This window comes from Lepisosteus platostomus, chromosome 25 (genome assembly GCF_059453375.1).
Source record: "Lepisosteus platostomus isolate fLepPlt1 chromosome 25, fLepPlt1.hap1, whole genome shotgun sequence".
Classification (NCBI taxonomy): Eukaryota; Metazoa; Chordata; class Actinopteri; order Semionotiformes; family Lepisosteidae; genus Lepisosteus; species Lepisosteus platostomus.
Window position 1 is genome coordinate 3,614,958 of NC_142635.1, and position 19,762 is coordinate 3,634,719.

Genomic DNA, 19,762 nt, shown 5'->3' on the forward strand with positions numbered 1-19,762 from the left:
AGGGAGGAGGGGTTTTCCACTGTGTGCTCAGAAATAGTGTGGTGAGGGGTCGGGGAGAGAGAGGCCAGACGTACAGTAGGCGGACAGTGTTAACACAAAGGCAGACCTACTGTAACTACGGTGGAGAGGAGTGAAACACGGGCGAGCAGAGGAGAGAAAGAGAGATCACGTTTCAGACACAGAGGGAGGAAGAAGGGACGACATCATTCAGACTAGCGGTGAAAGAAGATGAACTCCACTGAGATTACTTGCCCAGTGGGAGAATATAAAGACAAGGAGAAATGCTGCAAAAAGTGTCCTAAAGGTGGGTCTATATTGTCCTATTGTGTTAATATTCCTGCTCAGCTGATTTTTAAAATGTAGCACCCAGTCGGTCTGCAGCCTCCCCTACTTCTTTCCCTTCTCAGATGTGTGTTGACTTATCGTAGTGCTGACTCAATGTAATACTGGCGTGTCAGAATTAAAACTCTGCTGTCTGTCCCTCTCTCAGCTCTGGCTGTAGTGCTCTCTCAGCTGGTGTGTCAGTATTTACAGTTTACTTTAGGTACATCTCTCAGATCTGTATTGACGTACTATAGTTTTCATTCAGTATGAACACTCTCCTGCCTGCTCATCTCTCAGATCTGTGTTGACTTTCTGTAGTGCTCTCTCAGTCGGTATGTCAGTATCAACACACTCCTTCCTGCTTATCTCTCAGATCTGTATTGACGTACTGTTGTGCTTACTCAGTGTGAACACTCTCCCGTCTCTTCCTCTCTCAGGACAGCATGTCAATAGGTCGTGTGTGGACTCTCTCTCTCTGACACACTGCATCCGGTGTCAGGAAGGAACGTTCATGGATAATGAGAACTACCTGTATAAATGCATCAATTGCAAACACTGCGATACAAGTGAGTGACCACATCCTTACATCACCTCCCTCCTGTCCCTGGATCATCTGTTGCCTCATTCCATTCATCTCCTCTCCATCCATGCTGTCTGGAGCCCCAGTTCAAGTGCTACAGGGGTCTGTAACCCTGGTCCCGGAGAGGCCCAGTCCAGTGACTCCAGGGGTCTGTAACCCTGGTCCCGGAGAGGCCCAGTCCAGTGACTCCAGGGGTCTGTAACCCTGGTCCCGGAGAGGCCCAGTCCAGTTACTCCAGGGGTCTTGGACCCTGTCTTAAAGCCTCAATTCGATTCGTCTTACACGTCATCTCATTCCAAGCAAGAAATCTATTCAATTAATAGAAATCTGGTCCTTGAGGACTGAAGAGTATTTATATTTTAGTATTAAATGACTTCTCAATTGCTTGATTACACGAATCACCTATTTTATAGGATCACAATAAAATTGGCGACATCTACCAAACACCATCCAGCACAAGCGATGTGGAACCCTGATCTAGACTATCCTCCTGGTGTTCTCTCATACAGTTCATCATTACTGTAAAGTAAGCTGAAATGGGTCAAATACTCTGCATTAATTCCTCCTCTCCCTTCCTTAACACCTCTCTGTTACCCCAGGCTGCCGACTTCAACACTCTTTTTATGGGCTCACCTCCCACTCAGGTTGGAACAGCTTGAATGTGTCTACTGTACAAACCTCTAGGCAGACACCATATCTATTTAAACCTCCCTCCTCTCTCTCTCTCTCCCTCAGACAATCACCAGATCACAGTATCCAAGTGTTCAGCAGACAGAAACACGCAGTGCGAGTGTGTGTCAGGGTATTACTGTGAAGACATCAGCTGTGAACACTGTCTGCCTTGGATGATCTGTAAACCTGGAGAGGGGGCGAGGATACCAGGTGAGACTACAATCTGCACGTATAGTGTACGTGCACATATGACAGCATGGAAAACAGAATTACCATATTGACCCAAATAAAGGCTTTATTTTTAAAAATGAAGGTTACGTTGCTCTATTTTCATAGACTGATGCAGTGGAACAAAAATCTGACTCCTTGATTGTGTCAAGAGGAATGTCTGAACAAACTGCGTAGCTTAGATATTTAGATGAAAACTATCCGGTTCCTCGCCTACTGTGTGGACCTGCCCTGATCCTGGGTTAACCACAGCAACGCAGATGATATCTGATTCTTTTTTTCTTTGCAAAGCAATAATGGCAGATAATCTAGACCAGAAAGCAACATCAAAAACTTGCTAAGAAAAAGTAGACTACAGTATGTTTGAATAATTGGATGACATTACCATACTTGTAACACAAAACATTTCCAGTCATCATGAACAAGTTGTATGTTCATCGAATTAGACATCACTGACAGCCCCAATAGCACGTCAGTGCTTATTTCTCCGCATGCATCACTGAATGTTCTCCTGCACTTGAGAAAGCATTTGCTCAGAGGGGCTCCAGTCTGTTGTATATTTTTAATCATGGCTCTTTAGGAATTAGAATGGCACAAGATCATTTTCTATTTGGGTCAATAAAATATGTTTACTGTAAAATAGAGCTCCTACACCAGATCTGAATGCACTTCTTTTCACTGGAAAAAGGATGTACATGGCTGATGGAGAGCGCTTTGGCATGAACTCATTACCATTGCTGCTTTTGTGAGGAGTAAAAACTAAAGCGAGTGAAGATGTGCTCTAGTGACGCAAGCCGCCTTTTTTCTTATTCTTCCTCTTTTCATTTTCTCACGGCGGTAACTGTAGCCACCCCCAGAAACAATGCCTTCTGTGACTCCTGTCCTCCCGGAACCTACAACAACGTGACTGACTCACACACCCCCTGCCTTCAGCACACCAAGTGAGGATCTGTCTGTCTGCAGCCGGTCTGCCTCTCTCTACAAACTCATATAGGCCCCTGTGCGTTGATCTCTCTCTGTTAGGCATGTCTCTAGTGTCAGGTGTGCCTCTGGGGTCTATGCGGGGATCTACAGTATATGGAACTCTCTCTGCTAAGTGTAGGATATATATTAAGGTTTGTTGTTCTGAAATGGATAAAGAGTCAAGGACCTGTACCTTGTTTGTAATACCGGTGAGGTCCAAGGGTTCAAATGTCACTAGTTCATGTGTAAGCAGTGCGATCAGCCAGAAGAAGTAATAGTCAAACACCACTTGCACAGTGAGGGGGAAATTTAATCAGTAGGTTATTCCTAGCTTGATATCTAGCAGCGGATCCTAGGACTTTATATGACTGTGAGGCCAGTGGCCAACCCCGTGCTCTTCCAGTCAAGTCCGTTTTCCTCGTGGGCACTCCGAGACTTGCACTGGGGAAAAGGGCAGATGGCTCTAACCAGCACGTGATTCAGAGGAGGGTGTGGTCTGTCCTCATCTCTCCCACACTTGCGCAAGGGTCACAACTATCGTTGATTTGACTGACAATTGGAAACCGGAGATACAACAAGATAAACCGATCAGAATTCCCATCTTAAATTCACATACAGTCGTCTGTTTCAATCGACCTTTCTTCAGCACACCTCCAGCACTTACATTAACTTCTCATTCTATGTAACAGTTGCACCGTTCTGGGGAAAGTGTTGAAAACAGCAGGAACGAACATTTCAGATTCCATCTGTGGTCCATACCAATGCCCCAACAGTAAGAAACCTTTTTCATTGTTACCTCCTCTCTCTACTTGCTGAGGTCATTTGGATTGTTTAAGTTGGTGTGACTCTTGTTGGAGAACTTGTTCTCATTAGTATCTCTTAATGCAGATGTTCTCTTTTCTTGTAGTCAGTCAGATCGCCTGTATTAACCCTCTCTGCACTGTCTCAGGCAGTGGTTGGCTATTACCTGCAAGCCTGTGGGCTGGATTTACTTTGTTCGTTGTGGTTTTCTTCGTCTTCCTGGGTTTTCGCTCCTGGAGGAACAAACGGCAAACAATCTTCACAGGTGGGTCTGTCTGGCTGTCTAGGTAACTCTCCACGTTGTTGGTTCACACTGGTTCCTCTGTTCACGACTGACATCCCTTTATTCCAGTCGTACCCAATCCTGGTCCTGGAGGAGCACTGTCTCTGTTGGTTTTCATCCCAGCTGAGCTCTACATCTATAGTGCTAATTGACGACTTCATTGTTCTGCTTGCTGACTTAAACTTTTCTTTGGTCAATCCAAAAATACCAAAAAGTGCTAGATGGTCGATCGGTGATGAACAGTTACAGGTGGGAGTGCTACTGCATCCGACACACCCACAATGGGAGTGCCACAACATCCGACACGCCCATAGTGAGAGTGACACTGCACACAACACATCCACAAGGAGCATAATGAGCCATGTCTTTCTCCTACAGTTGGTTACGTTACAGACAGTACCCCTCAATGAGTGTAAATCTAAAACTCAGAAATGGGTATTGGGCTGATACAAATGACAAATTCCCCCTTGATCTATTCAGAGCTCAGAGTAGATTTACAGATATAGCCCAAATAGGAAAATAACTTCTATTAATCTGTGATTGATTGATTAAAACCTCAGGAGGGACAAAAAACACCTTTCTCCAGGTCAAGGTTTGGGATCTGCTGTATGGATCAATTTGACAGAACGCCCGGTCTGGTCTAAACTGCCCGTCTTTAATTGTGTCTGTTCATCTGGCTTCCTTTTCCGCCTGTGTGTCTCTCCGTCTACTCTGCGTGCTCCACTATCTCTCCTCCTCCTTGGCTGCTGTTGCTCTCACTGGCTCATACGTCCTTTTCAGTGGCCAAGTCTGCGGACCCCGAAGTCAAGCTCATCATCCCTCCTGTCATCCCACTGTCCGATCAGAAGCTTCCAGTCCTCTCTCCCGACAGCCCCAAGACACTGATCTGCGAACCTGAACTTACAGGTAAAAACCGCAACCTTCAGTCTCTCCCATAACCCTCCACAGTTACATGCTATTACCCATAATACCCTCCTCACCTCGGCTACCCTTAACATCCCCCCTCTCCTTTCCTCAATTATTATTAATAATAACCATAATCATCATCATCCTTGATGTGACGGCAACCAAAGTGCGTCAGTCCTCTCCCCACACACCAGCTCTCACTGGGGAGGACAGCAGAGTGATGAGGCCAGTTCAGAGAGGGGGGTTATTCGGAGGCCATGATTGGTAAAGGCCAGGGGGAAATTTGGTCAGCACACTGAGGTAAGCTCTTTTTGAGAAACGCTCTGGGACTTTTGATGACCACCAAGTGTCAGACCTTTTTTTTTTACAATATAGCATCCCCATCACTATACTGGGGCATTAGGATCCACACAGACTGCAGGATGAGCGCCCCCTACTGGCCCCACTAACACCACTTCTAGCAGCGACTATTTTTTCCCAGGAGGTCTCCCATCCAGGTACTGGCCAGGTTCACACCTGCTGACCTTCAATACTAATGAAATTTGTCTTTGCTACTGGCAGTAGCCAAGGGGGATTTTGGTGTAGTACAGGTATTAAGGATAAATGAGCAGGTTATTGGCCAGTTGTGAGTTGCAAACTGATTTAGTTGTTGCTATTACACCTTATACTCTTAGTATCCTCCTTATCTGCCCTTAATACCCCCTCTACTACCCTCAAAACTCTTACAACTATCCCAATACACCCTAAAGTACTACCAACATGCTATTATCTACATATATACCCTCTATATAATCTTGAACATCCCACCTAGTTACCTCTCATAGTTCCCCTGCTACCCAGTAACCTGCTTATCCATCCCTAATACTTCCCTAGTACTACACCAAAATCCCCTTGGCTACTGCCATTACAGAATTCTAGTTTCATCAGTACTGAGGTTGCCGTTACTAGTACTCGTGTGAGCTACAGGTCCCCCACTGTGGGTTTCCAGTGTAAGGAAGCTCTTTTTCTTAGAACACTACTACTGTCATTACACATTTCACCACAGTCCCCACTCCCTCAGCGCAGTGCCCTCAGGGTGAAATTGCACATCTTGCAGTGAAAGAGCTCTGTTGGGTTGATCAGGCGGTTGCTCTGTTCTAGGTTGTTTCATACTCGTCGGTCATGTGCAATTTTACACACTGAACACATTGAAAGGCACAGGAAAAGAAAAGCCACAGTATGTCAGATCCACAGGAACACACTGTTATGCAGTCTTTTGAGTTACTGAGCACTTACTAAGCATTTATTGGGAATAAGAAGGGAGAAGGCCGTGATCATGAAGGGTTCTGATACCAGCTTTGTGCAGTTCTGGTTTTTGATGTTGGTGCATGGAGGTCTCACTTACTAGCTAGGATAGGCGAGAGGTTTCCTGACCTGTTCATCAATTACTCTCTAGTCCTGAGCAAGCAGAGGGACTGATGAGTGACTCTTGATTGATTTTGCATCGGGATTGGCAGATCCATTGCATTTTGATATCTGTGGAACGAAGGAATGTACAGTATCGTTCTCCAGTACATTGCGGAAGTCAGTGTTGACACCACTGACAACGATCAGTTCTCACAGATCCCATCGCCCACAGCTTGGTGCACGCAGACAAGTTTGTTATCCTAGAGGGCTGCATGGTGGCTGTGTGGTTGAGATTGCTGCCTTACAGTGCTGAGACCCTGGGTTCCATTCCTGGGGTGCTGTCTGCATGGAGTTTGCATGTTCTCCCCAGGTTTACGGGAATTTCCTTCAGGTGCTGTCTATCCATTTTCTAACCACTTTATCCAAAACTGGGTCATGGGGGGAACCGGTGCCTGCAACAAGTACAAGGCAGGACACACCCTGGATAGGACGCCAGTCCATGACTAGGTAGATACACACTGAGACAGTCACACCAGGGGCAATTTTCCCAGAAGCCAATTAACCTCCCAGCATGTCTTTGGACTGTGGGAAGAAAACTCACACAAATATGGGGGAGAACATGCAAACTCCACACAGACAGCAGCCCAGGAATGGCACCAGGGCTACAAAGTAGCATCGGTAACCACTGTGACCACTAGAGTATATAAACTTATAAGATGTTTCCCTTTTCATATGAAAACCATCATCGTCATTGCCCTCGTTATATTGCAGGTCTCTGTCCTGGCATACCAAGTGAGACATGCGACCCCTCTGTGATCTTTGACATTGAAGAGGATGGCGTGATGCTGCCAACACTGACAGCCACTGAGAGGTTTGACCAATCAGCCATTAAGGACACTGGGACAGGAAATGGCTTCAGTGCACCCATGTACTACTCAGAGCCCCAGGAAGACGAATGGACTGATTTGTACTGAAGGACACTGATAATTCTGCTCTGTGCACTGATACTGCGTTTGGGCAGCTACAGTCCCCAGAAAGGGTTAGCACATGGCTCAGCCGTCTCCCTTTCCCTGACTGTTAAAGACCAATAGTTCTAGTTCATTAACATCAGACTGCTAACAGATACATGAAAGCATTTTATGTATATCTGTGCAAGTACATTGATAAGAGAATCTCTTTGTGTATATGACGTGCATTTAGTTCTGCATGGTAGTCACTTTTTAAGCACATTTTTAAAAAGCAATTTTAATTTGAAAGGCAGCACCAGCGTCACCCTACAAACTGCACATCTGCGTGAGAAGCTTGCGAACTGCACACGCGTTTCCAGACAACGTCCCGCTTCTCAAATTGGATGTAAAGGATATTTCTTTCCACCCCCTCTTTCAAATGCTGCCAAATCCATTTGGACCACAAATGCCTTGCAGTGATGAATCACTCACTAACTCCACGAAAGTCCCAGTGCGTCATCAAGCATCGGAATGAGGCCAAGGGACAACCTAGCGCATTTGGAAAAAAATATATATGGGAGCCAACTATTACATCAGAAGATCTGTGAATTTTGAATTAATCGACGTATCTTATTATTCAGTTTTGTCTCTTTTAAAGTTTGTTCACATTTTCAATGCTGTAGAATTATTTATTATAATCTATTTTTGTACATTTGGGTTCAAATTTGTTCTATAAGAACTGTGTACCATGTGATGGACCTGGACTTGGTTTTTTATATGTATATACATTGACCAGCTTGTTGACAAAAGCAATAGTTTGGGAAAAGGGAATCCTGAAAACAAAAATCAATAAACGATAATTAACAAAACAAGAAGTGATGCGCGGGGCCCGTTCAGGCTCAAGGTGTCCGTCGGAGCTGGGGGGCCCTTAGTGGTCCCCAGCTGAGTCGCCATGTTGCCAGCTTCCGTCCCATTCTGCTAGCAGGCTGAGGCAAACTGGTTTGTTTTCAAATCAAAAGGAAGCTGTGCACTTACCCCTTTCAGAACATCCGCGCTGCCCGGTACGACTGCAAGCTATTAAAGAAAAAAACTAAGCAAGTACCTGAAAACAGGATTGTTGGGTTTGTTTATGAAAGCAGCGGCTCTTGTGCATCCCACCTACACTACAGGCCAAAACCACATTCAACCGGAAGGCTAACATTATAGCCCAGGCTGCAGTAATCAGCCAACCAGCTTTTGCAGCGCCCTCTTGTGGTCTGGAGGGGAGATGGGCTCCCCCATCGATTTGAAACCGGCTGGTGCCTAACCATTTACCCCTAAATCACACTACTGTATATGCGTCCACAATATTTTCCTTAGGCAAATACACCCGATACCTTATGTGAGCATTTCTGTTGGAGGAAGGGCGGATCTTTTTGTATCGTTGTCTGGAGAGGAGCGGCTTGCCTATGGGGAGCGTCTGAAACGAATATGTTCGGCAGCAGAATGACTTTGAGGAACTTCTGAAAGAAAACACCGGGCAGCAGCCCAGTTATGCTCTGGTCAGTCCCTTACTCCTACAGAGTTGTTTTGTTTCAGAGCGAACGTAGACTCTAGTTACACTTAAGAAGGACTTTGGTGTTCCTGCAGGGTTTTTTTTTTTAAACCCAAAAAAACTCTTTGGGAAAAAAAGGGAATTTGTAACATAGCTGCAGTTCCTGGCTGCAGTGACTCCAAACTGCCCCTGGTTGTCCGAGGAGGACCTCTGTGCCTCTGTAGTATTATTTTCGTATCAGGAACCAAGACAACTGGTCAGCAACAGGGCCCAGTCACACAGACCCAGCCAGAACTGGTCCCTGATTTGTGGGGGAAAGCGCCTGTGTTTCTGGGGACACCCTGGAGGATTTCTTCTGCCGCCTCCCCAGATACCACAATCCCCTGTCGAAAGCACCAGCCCAGACCCATTCGTTTCAGCCCTTTCTGTATCATTTCTGTGTTGGCTCTCCACGTTTCACATCCCCATGTGAGTGAACGCTGCTGACCACCTTTATGGAGGAACCTGGGCTGTTTTCTCTGCAAGATTCACAGACATCCCAAGCCAGTTCTGCATTCTTGCTATTTTTAGACTTTTTGATATCGACACCCCTTCAATACAATGGGAAAAATAAATGATGTCTATTTTTAAGGAAGCGAGAACATTTTAAGGTTGATATTTTATTGCTGATCATCTTTTATTAACTCTGCTTTATGACCCTGATTGGCTGGTTTGGGAATTTGAATCTGAAGACTAAGAACAGACTGGGGAGTCTTGTGAAACTACTGTATGTCAGAAAGTCACTGGTGCTGATGTTTTCAGCTATATCTTACATCTATCAATTATGATTCTTCCATAAAGCTTGGTCCATTCTAGAAGACCCTTTAGACCCTTTGTTAAATGAATTCCAGTTACTCCCCTCAGAATGCAGATACAGATTTATCCATTCAAAGGGGAACTTCATTGGTAGTTTTATATTTCAGGGTGAGAAAGAATCTGCATCGAAGAGTGCATTTCAAACCACAATTCAGTAAAAAGTAACTTGTAAAACCTGTAAAGCAGGCAAAATTGGCGGAGTGCCATGTTCTCTAATTCAGAACGAGGCAACAGAGCTTCCGGTGAGGTGATATGTCACTATTACACTGTAAATAAGCAGGCTGGTGAAAACATCTCTTATAATCCAATCGAAATATTGCTCTCCACTTCAAGAGGATCTTTCCGACAAATACCACTTACTTGTTAACTCTGCATGCAGATCACGCTGGAACATTTCTGCAGTGAAATGAAATGTCTGCTGCACAACCTGCTTTATCCAATACAGGGTCACAGGGGAGCCAGAGCCCACCCTATCCCAGCAAGCCACTGGCACAAAGCCGGATACGCCCTGGGCAGGACGCCAGTCCGTCACAGTGCACACACAGACACGAACCCACACACCAGTTTTCCCAGAAGCCAATTAACCCCCCAGCATGTCTCTGGATTGTGGAAGGTAAACCGGAGCTCCTGCAGAAAACCCACACTACCCTGGGGAGAACATGCAAACTCCCCACAGACAACACCCCAGTAACTGAACCCAGCATTGCAAGGCAGCAAAGCTGACCACTGTGCCACTGTGTCACTCGCAACACAAACACTGGAGTATTTTTCCTTGGTAACCTCTACAAGCTCAATATTTCCCATTTTATATCTGGAGTTCATGTTTTTGGTACCTGCATGCACCAACCTGCACTTATCTGCAATAAGGAATTCCTGCAAAATCTTAGCAGCATGACAAGTGCCTCCTGCTTTGTGGTTTGAAAGCACCTATTCTAAGCTTCCCTTTTAGTTTAATGAAAACTCCCGCTTCTGAAACTCTTGTGTCTACTCCTGCCGTTCCTGACTTATTTAGTAATTGACCTACGTAACTTTCTAAATTGAGAAACTCAATTTCCACATTGGAATAAATTGAAAGTGATCTTTGTGCCCAGCTACTCTCTACAATTAGACTGGCCACCTTTACAATACTATTTTATAAACAGAAGCATGTTTACTCCGTTTATTTTCTGCGGCGGATGTTTTGAGACGCACTAATGCAAGAAGAAGACATCACGGCCGTACCGCGCAAAAGGCGCCTGCGCTCATGAAGAATACCGTCACAAATCCAGGATCCATATTCATTTTTATTATGTCTCCATCTTGTGGCTAAAGGTGGGTACTACAGCAGGCTCCCGGAGTGCCTGGACCAAAATGAATGAAATGTATTATTAAAACATCTTATCATTTAAAATGATAAAACCCTAGCATCGTTAATTATACAATAAGTCCCTTTGACAACAAAAAAAGTAAAAGAGACAGATGTATTGTAAAAATCACTAATGTTAGACTACTGAATTAACAGAAACATCAGTGCTTTTTGCATTATAACAACTGATTACATAGAACTACAGGAACAGTTAATCCTTTCTGTAATATCACTAGACTACCTTGGATTGGATCTGGCTGTACCAGAACTCGGTGCCGCAGAGGTCCGGCTGTTATTTGACTTTCTTGAAGACTTGCTTAGCAACCACTCCCTGTACTCGCATCTCCTGCGGAGAGAGGAGAAGATCAAAACATTGTGAAGAAATTCCAGCAGCGCTTCTATGGTTTGAGAAAGCCGAGTTCCTCTTGAGTCCAAAAGAGAATTCCATCAACACTGTACAGCTCTTTCATCGAAAAGTATTTGAACTGGTTCACTTCACTCAGGCAAAAAGACAAAAACTGCCTTCAAGATGTTGGAAACCTCAACTCTCAAGTCATTGGCGAGTCTGTAAGACCCCAGCAGACCCTGAGGACAATCTGTACCATCAGTGAAGACCCATATCCTTCATCGGGCTTTTGAACTTTTAATAAATTAATTATATATATTTTCTGGTCACTCCACTCAAAGCGCTTTACAGGTCATGGGGATCCCCTCCACCACCCCCAGTGTGCAGCCCCACCTGGATGATGCGCCAGTCCTCTCCCCACACACCAGCTCTCAGTGGGGAGGAGAGCAGAGTGATGAAGCCAGTTCAGAGAGGGGGGTTATTAGGAGGCCATGACTGGTAAGGGCCAATGAGAAATTTGGCCAGGACACTGGGGTGACACCCCTACTCTTTTTGAGAAACACCCTGGGATTTTATAATGACCACAGAGAGTTAGGACCTCGGTTTAACATCTCATCTGAAGGACGGCACCTTTTTACGGTATAGTGTCCCCGTCACTATAATGGGGCATTAGGACCCACACAGATCACATGGTGAGCGTCCCCTACTTGCACCCACTGACACCTCTTCCAGCAGCAGCCTTAGCTTTCCCAGGAGTCTCCCATCCAGGTACTGACCAGGCTCACACCCGCTGAGCTCCAGTGGGGCTGCCAGCTGGGAGCTGCAGGGTGATATGGCTGCTGGCGTTTTGCCTTTAAGAAGACATATTCGCTGTCCACAGTGCAAGACAAATAAAAGGAAACGTAGCCTCATTCCAGAGGCCATCACGCTTTCAACCAATGGCAGTAAAGACATCTTATTGATATGACGTCTATTGCATAGATCTCCCTCTACAAATTTCAATACCTTCTTAAATATTACACATTGTTTCATAATAAATACCTGTATATGTGTTGTTTTATTTGTTATGGGTTGTATGTTGTATCGCTTTCTACTTAAAATGAAATATGTGGAATAGTATTGAACAGCACACTCACCAGATGCAACAGGTCTCCCTCCTGCCAGTGGGTCCAGCCTCTGTTCTCCTTCTCTCCCTTCTGAACACACACCAGTCTGTCTCCCTCCCACTGCACAGTCGTCTATTGGGGGGGGCGAGGGGGGGGAGAGAAAGACCAGTTAGCTGCCAGGCATGATCAGGAGGAACCTTGAGGAGAACTACACTTCCCGTCGTGCGCAGCAGTTTGGTTTCGTGTCCCAGGGAGCTCTGGAGGCTGTAGTGCATGCACTCAAATGAGAAAGCTAGGTACAATAGAATAACCAAATAAAACTACTTTTCCCATAATGCACCTCTAAAGGCATCCATACAAAGCACCTTCTTGGCCACACACTAACCATTCAGCAAGAGGGGCTCTCCGCAGCAATTCACTATGAAGCAGTGCCAAGATGTTTGAGTGCAATGTTATGATGTGATTTACAAACTCACGAAATGACATTCGGCAACATCAGATTTAATCTTTTTTTTTTCAGGACAGACCCCCTTTATTCATCGTCTGTGCAACCAGCATTTAGAAATGAAGAACTGGGTTACGTGACATCACATTCACTGAACAAAATGGAAACGTCTGCCTACATAAGGTTTGCAAATCCTATACTGACAAGATGTGACACAATACGTCTCTGAGAACGCCCCCTCCTCAGCCTCTCCCCGTGTACAAGATCGTGATGTCCTTTTGACCAGCTTGCGGACTAATGCAGTGAATGATTGACTGGCCAGTAAACAGATCATTAACCACTCTAGTTCTCAAGACACCAACAACATAACAAAGTCCGAGTGTCTGTACTCTCTGGACAGTGCAACTGTACTGACCCCTCTAATACTGCTATGTGAGAAGAGGAGATGACCGCTCAGTCAGTGCAGCTGTACTGACCCTTCTTACACTGCTATGTAATAAGAGGAGATGATCGGTCAGTCGGTGTGCATGTACTGACCCCTCTAACACTACTATGTAAGAAGAGAAGATGACCGGTCAGTATGTTTTTATTACTGATTCCCCTCTCTCTCCTTCTCGCACACTGCAGTGTGAATGTCCAGGCGGTCACTATGCTCATACACCCACACACCCAGTGGTCACCCTGCTCAGTTAGCTGCAGGCCCTGACCTGACAGACCCTGCCGTCCACAGGCCCCAGGTCCTCGGTGAACTCCTGGCCCAGCGTGAAGTCCATGATGAAGTTCCGAAAGGTGGTGAGGGTACGGATGACCATGTGGTCTCCCTCTTGGACGATGTCCTTGTCAGGACGCAGCAGGCACACGATCTTCCGAAGAGCAAAGTTAATATCTAACGCAGAAAGGGGAGAGGAGACACTCTCAGACCCACTCCACCAATCAGAGAGGGAGGGAGTTCAAGGCTGTCCAGTCCCTGTCCTGGACGGGTCAGTGTGTGTATCTGCAGCAGGGCTGTCCAGTCCCTGTCCTGGACGGGTCAGTGTGTGTCTGTAGCAGGGCTGTCCAGTCCTGCTCCTGGAGGGGTCAGTGTGTGTCTGCAGCAGGGCTGTCCAGTCCCTGTCCTGGACGGGTCAGTGTGTGTATCTGCAGCAGGGCTGTCCAGTCCCTGTCCTGGACGGGTCAGTGTCTGTCTGTAGCAGGGCTGTCCAGTCCTGCTCCTGGAGGGGTCAGTGTGTCTGCAGCAGGGCTGTCCAGTCCCGGTCCTGGAGGGGTCAGTGTGTGTCTGCAGCAGGGCTGTCCAGTCCCGGTCCTGGAGTGGTCAGTGTGTGTCTGCAGCAGGGCTGTCCAGTCCTGGTCCTGGAGGGGTCAGTGTGTGTCTGCAGCAGGGCTGTCCAGTCCCAGTCATGGAGGGGTCAGTGTGTGTCTGCAGCAGGGCTGTCCAGTCCTGGTCCTGGAGGGGTCAGTGTGTGTCTGCAGCAGGGCTGTCCAGTCCTGGTCCTGGAGTGGTCAGTGTGTCTGCAGCAGGGCTGTCCAGTCCTGGTCCTGGAGGGGTCAGTGTGTCTGCAGCAGGGCTGTCCAGTCCAGTCCTGGAGGGGTTAGTGTGTGTCTGCAGCAGGGCTGTCCAGTCCTGGTCCTGGAGTGGTCAGTATGTGTGCAGCAGGGCTGTCCAGGTCTCTTTAAAGCAGCAGCACCGGAGCTGGGAGAAGCTGTTGAATTCTTCCACAACAGCCAGCTGGTCCAGCTCATTAAGAGCAGATTTGGAATGAAAACCCACAGACACACACCAACCCCCCCAGTACATCCTGGAACAGAGATAAGACTACTGACCGGACACAGTGCAGTACACTGACATCACACAGAGTGGGGGAGAACACTGCACTCGGAGACAGTACATGAGCTCCACACCACACTGAGAGAAAGAGATAATACTATAATAATAATTCCTTACACTTATATAGCGCTTATGGACACTGCACTCAAAGCGCTTCACAGGTAACAGGTACTCGGAAATTGTCTGAAAACCTGAATTCATCCAAACTCAATACATCGCAGGCAAGAGAGCGGGTTAATCAAATTACTAACTTCAGCAGAAGCCTGTGCAGGTATGTCTCGCTGTGCTCGCTGGTTACTAAAGCGGAGTGTCTTACCCAGCGCTTGCAGATACTCGTCCATGTTCTCCTGCGACACCAGCTGGTAAACTCCGGTCAGTTTGGGTGGCATCGTGCTCGTCTCGGACCTGTAGGTGCGGGCGCTGTGCCTCTCTGCTCCCGTGCGTCAACCCCTCCTTCTCCCGAGACCGTAGTTCGGCGTCCGTGCTCCAATCACCTGGGACAGAACTGGAAACAGAACTTGTCTCCCGCACTGGAATGGGAATTTGTTTTCTCTCTCTCCTACCGTCGCTGGCTCTCTCTCTCTCTCTCTTTCTCACCGTCAGGCTCCTTTTCTTTTGTCCCGGTAGCTGCTTAAAAAGACATGCCTGTGCAGGACAGCGAATATCCACCTCTGGTCGTGTTCTGTTCTTTTTTTTTTTGTTCACGCGAATTTCGCCGATCTCTCCCCCTCGCTGCTCCTGCGTGAGCCCTTTTCCGTCTCTGTTTCTTCGACAGACAAAGCCCCTGAACTTTGCGCACACTCTCTCCTTTTCAGTGCGTGCGCCTGCCCTTCGCTGAACCTCTCCTCCCCGTCCTGTTTCTGTGTTTCATGGAGGAGGGCTTTTTTTTCCCCTGTATCTGCGGGACCACAGCAACTTTCCCCTCTCTCTCTCTGCTACGCTCGCCTCCTTTTCAGTTCTTGAACCAAGTCTTTTATCTCCATTTTCACGGGGGAGGGGAAAGGGGAGAGAGTTCATCCCCCTCTCCGCGACCGCGTTTTTGCTCACTCGCTCTGTCCCGTCTCTCTCTCTCTCCTCACAGTCGGGGTCACTCAACTGCTCGGCTAGCAGCCCTCATTCATCTCAGGCTGAATCACAGAAACGACAGTGGGGGGCTGGGAGAGTTTGGGGGGCGGGTTGAAGGATTAGAGCACTTTTGCGTTTGAAAAACCATTTTAAAAAAGCTTCCCAGATATGTGTCGAGGAAATTTAACCATCAAGGAAGCCACAAGAGAGAGTTCTCACTTGAGTAAGGTCTTTATTTCAATATTGCAATACTGGGAACCCTGCTGCCACTTCGCACAGTGCAACCAGAGACTCAATTTGTTACAAGCAGTACGGGGTTTTTATAAGCCGTTGCGCTGTGAAAAAGCTCAGCGCTTTGTCCCTTCTAAAACTCCCCCTTTCCCTAAGACAAAACAGATTACATCATAGAGCGAGAGAAGAAGCACTAGATTTGTTATTCAAAGCTTATCAGTTCTTTTCAGCTAATTCTAACGACCCAGACAGCATATATTGTTTTGGTACATTGTCTTCTAAAGTAACCTAAACAGTGTACTTTGTTGACGCACTGTTTTCTAAAATTCTGCACGTACTGTAGCACAGCAATTACATCCTTGAAATATATTATCTAAAAGCACCAATATATTTTTTGCAAAGCTCTCTACATTTTAAGAATCAGTTTACTTATTAGATTTCCACTTCATATACCAGAGATGATATATTTTTTCCTTATGGTTTACGCACGTTCTTTTAAGCTTTTTCTGTCCCGATTCGCTCAAAGAAGAGAACCATGAATGCAATGCTTAGCAATGCTGTGTTGCTCTGCTTTAACCTTCCAAGAAAGGTCTGTGTATCGATTCACATCAGGGATTGTGCAAAGAATTTCAGCCAGTGGCTGGCAGTGCTGGGGGCCCGGGGTTCTATCCCCAGGGGCTGTCTGTGTGGAGTTTGCATGTTCTCCCCGTCTTCACATGGTGCTCCTGTTTACTCCCACAGTCCAATGACATTCTGGGAGGTTGAATGGCTTCTTCAAAACTTAGCCCTGCTGTGAGCCAGTGTGAGCTTCTTCAATAGCTTCTATCCACAAGCAGTGAGACTGGCGAATACATTTAGCCATCCCCCTCGGACCACACCTACACCATCACCATCTACCTCTTTATGATTTCTTATCTATTGCACATCTCCAGTCATTGTTTACACGTCTGTATTGTTTACATTCAAACTGTCTACATGTTTACTTGCACATTGTCTATTGTTTGTTTGTACATTGTCTTGATGCACTGTTTGCACTTTGTCTTGTTTTTTACACTTGTTTTACAATCGAGAGACTTTCTATAAATAAGAATTCCATTGTAACAGTACAGGTTACATATGGCAATAAAGTTCAAGTTCAAGTGTTTGCGTCTGTGTGTGTGTGTGTCCTGTGATGGACTGGTGTCCTGTGCTGGGTTTATCCCAGCTTGTACCCATTGCTTGCTGGGATAGGCTCCAGCTCTCCCCTCCATTGGATACAGCAGCTAATTGCATATCCTGCTTTTCTATTCCCTTAGCAAAGTTTTACAGTGCAATTTTGCTACACTGTAGTCTGATGTGCAGGTGCCCCACATCCCTGTGCAACACACTCTAGTGACTCCTGGTGGTCAGTCCTGGAGTCCTGGCTTTCAGTGTCCTATGAAGAGGGCTCCCAATATTTAAAGAGGTCGTCTAGGAGCTGGGCGTCCCACACAAGTTACTCGGAAGATGTCTTCTTTGCTCCAACACTAGCAGGGAGAGACTTTGCTCCACAGTCACTCAAACAGCGACCACGTCCAAGCCCAGACATTTCCAAACAGCGCTCTTACGCGACGCATACACATTCTACTGAGCAGAGGCATGCATCCCGTTAAATAAGCACTTTTCTTTATTAACAAAAACGTATGTATTCCAAAAGTTAATTCGAACTACAAACAGCAAAAAGGTGTTTAAGTGTGAACGTGTCCTGTGCCATCAGCCGCAATCTCCTCACCCTGGGTCTCCTGTCCTGTTCAGAGTGTTTGTTACTGAAGGATTCTCTGTGATCTCCTCCCTCTCTCACTGTGTCTCCTGTCTTATGATGTGTCTATTACTGCGGGCTTCTCTGTCATCTCCTCTCAATGTGTCTCCTGTCTAATTGCGTGCATTTATGACTGAGGAATCCCCTGCGATCTCCTCTCATTGTGTCTCCTGTTCTGTTGCGTGTTGTTTACAGATGGGCTCTCTGTGATCTCCTCGCTCGAACTGTGTCTCCTATCCAGTTGCGTGCACCTATTGCTCTGTGATCTCCTATCCCCTTGATTTCTCAGGCCTCTCCTCTCTTTCTCCATGATCAGCTCCTCTAGTGCTGTGTGTCTCTTGAGACTACACAGTGAAAGAGGGCAATGGTACATCTTTCAAATTCAACTCTTGTAACATTTTTTAAAAAACACTAGCTATTACATAATGGAGGCCAAACGAGAAACAGAAAATGAGGGAGAGGCTGTAATGTAACCAAAATACAGTCTTTTAAAGAGCCCTCTCGCTTTGGCAGAATTAACTCAAAAAATGCTAGGAATGATCCTTTACAAGATCATTTACCAATGATATTTATATACTGTTCTCGGGTTACTACAGGACAAAAAGGGCTGCTGTTTTCCTAGAGCCCTTTCATGGGGAAACTACAGGCGGCTAACCCGCAGTACACTGTTCACAAGCATTCGTAATGGAAATCCGATGCGGCTGTTCCTTAACACTACGAAGAAACGTCATTCCTCCACTTTCTTCCCGTTCCTGCTTCTGGGCTCCTTCCTAGACGTCCTGGAAGAGACAGAACAAAAGCTTACGGGCGGAGTGGTGGCTCTGTGTCTCAGGATCTGCGCCTGTGGCTGGAAGGTTGCCGGTTCAAATCCCGCGGCCGGCAGAGGAATCCTACTCTGTTGGGCCCCTGAGAAAGGCCCCGAACCCCCAGCTGCTCCAGGGGCGCTGTACAATGGCTGACCCTGCGCTCTGACCCCAGGCTTCTCTCCCTGTCTGTGTGTCTTTAAGGAGAGCAAGTTGGGGTCTGTGAAAAGACAAATTCCGAATTCAAGAAACTGTATATGGCCGATAAAGTGATCTTATCTTAAAAAAAAAAACAGACACAGATGATGTTCTGCCAGAAAAGGGAGCTTTTGTACTTGGAAGTGATACACACATACTGTATCCCATAATGCTGTTCCCTCCCTGTGCTGACAGAAAACGTTGCCACCTGAGAGCATTGTGGAATGTAGCTCCACAGTGGGTGTCTGCTTTGCTCCTTTTGAAGAAAATTAGAGCACAGCTCCTACGATGCCTCCCCCCGCTTGGCTTTTGACCTCACCGGTTTCCCTGCCAGCTGAGCATTATGGGTGTAGCAGTTTGTTGTGCTGTTAAAAGAGCCAAATTCCTTTCTTTTTTTTAATTCAATAACATTTCAGACCTCCACGCTTATAGAAAAAGCATAGTCCTGTAAAATACAGGAAGTGTGGGAGGAAACGAGTGCACTGTGGGAAATGTAGTTTATTTCCCTCTGTCGTTGTGTGCCTCACCTCTCTCTCTCGCCTCTTCCTCTCTTATCTCTTGCGCACGGAGCCACTCTTCTTCTCTTCCGATTTCTGTTTCTTCACATCTTTCTTCCCCTTCCCTCCAAGGTTCTCATACACCTCCTCTTTATTCCTGGAATTAATAATTATTAGGAATTTCACTGATAATAATAACATCATTGTCATCAGTGTGGGCATCTGGACACTCCACTCAAGGCCCTTTACAGGTCATGGGGATCTCCTCCACCCCCACCAGTCTGCAGCCCCACCTGGATGATGCTCCAGTCCTCTCCCCACACACCAGCTCTCAGTGGGGAGGAGAGCAGAGTGATGAAGCCAGTTCAGAGAGGGGGGTTATTAGGAGGCCATGATGGGTAAAGGCCAGGGGGAAATTTGGCCAGGACACTGGGGTAACACCCCTACTCTTTTCGAGAAATGCCCTGGGATTTTTAATGACCACAGAGAGTCAGGGCCTCAGTTTTATGTCTCATCCGAAGGACGGCGCCTGTTTACAGTATAGTGTCCCCGTCACTATACTGGGGCATTAGGACCCACATGGACCGCAGGGTGAGCGCCCCCTGCTGGCCCCTCTAGCTCCTCTCCCAGGAGGTCTCCCACCCA

The 19,762-nt window shown here is 46.7% G+C and overlaps 3 protein-coding genes across 10 annotated transcripts in view; 1 reads left to right on the top strand and 2 right to left on the bottom strand.

The window, feature by feature from the left end:
• Window positions 1-19: 19 nt before the first annotated feature.
• On the top strand, window positions 20-7,965 carry LOC148640721 (tumor necrosis factor receptor superfamily member 5). 2 transcript variants are annotated; one of them, XM_088619241.1, is made up of 8 exons: window positions 20-304; window positions 762-890; window positions 1,640-1,786; window positions 2,652-2,745; window positions 3,457-3,539; window positions 3,675-3,833; window positions 4,632-4,757; window positions 6,915-7,965. In XM_088619241.1, exons 1-8 carry the CDS (start codon window positions 229-231, stop codon window positions 7,115-7,117), a joined length of 1,017 nt encoding a protein of 338 aa, XP_088475367.1. In that variant the 5' UTR covers window positions 20-228; the 3' UTR covers window positions 7,118-7,965. The 2 variants fall into 2 exon arrangements, with proteins under 2 accessions (XP_088475367.1, XP_088475368.1); XM_088619242.1 differs by having other exon boundaries at window positions 3,717-3,833.
• Window positions 7,966-10,744: 2,779 nt separating this feature from the next.
• rbp5 (retinol binding protein 1a, cellular) lies at window positions 10,745-15,586 on the bottom strand. 2 transcript variants are annotated; one of them, XM_088619244.1, is made up of 6 exons: window positions 15,144-15,585; window positions 14,863-15,051; window positions 13,429-13,607; window positions 12,307-12,408; window positions 11,066-11,170; window positions 10,745-10,819 (listed from the first exon to the last, which is right to left on the bottom strand). In XM_088619244.1, exons 2-5 carry the CDS (start codon window positions 14,933-14,935, stop codon window positions 11,117-11,119), a joined length of 408 nt encoding a protein of 135 aa, XP_088475370.1. In that variant the 5' UTR covers window positions 14,936-15,051; window positions 15,144-15,585; the 3' UTR covers window positions 10,745-10,819; window positions 11,066-11,116. The 2 variants fall into 2 exon arrangements, with proteins under 2 accessions (XP_088475370.1, XP_088475369.1); XM_088619243.1 differs by having other exon boundaries at window positions 14,863-15,586.
• A 1,883-nt stretch (window positions 15,587-17,469) lies between these two features.
• ptpn6 (protein tyrosine phosphatase non-receptor type 6) overlaps window positions 17,470-19,762 on the bottom strand; it is a 30,542-nt gene continuing 28,249 nt past the window's right edge. For all 6 annotated transcript variants that reach the window (XM_088620124.1, XM_088620119.1, XM_088620121.1 and 3 more), the window contains 2 exons: window positions 19,148-19,274; window positions 17,470-18,398 (listed from right to left, as the gene is read on the bottom strand). In XM_088620124.1, coding sequence (XP_088476250.1) covers window positions 19,172-19,274 — 103 coding nt within the window. In that variant the 3' untranslated portion in view covers window positions 17,470-18,398; window positions 19,148-19,171. The remainder of the gene's footprint in view (window positions 18,399-19,147; window positions 19,275-19,762) is intronic.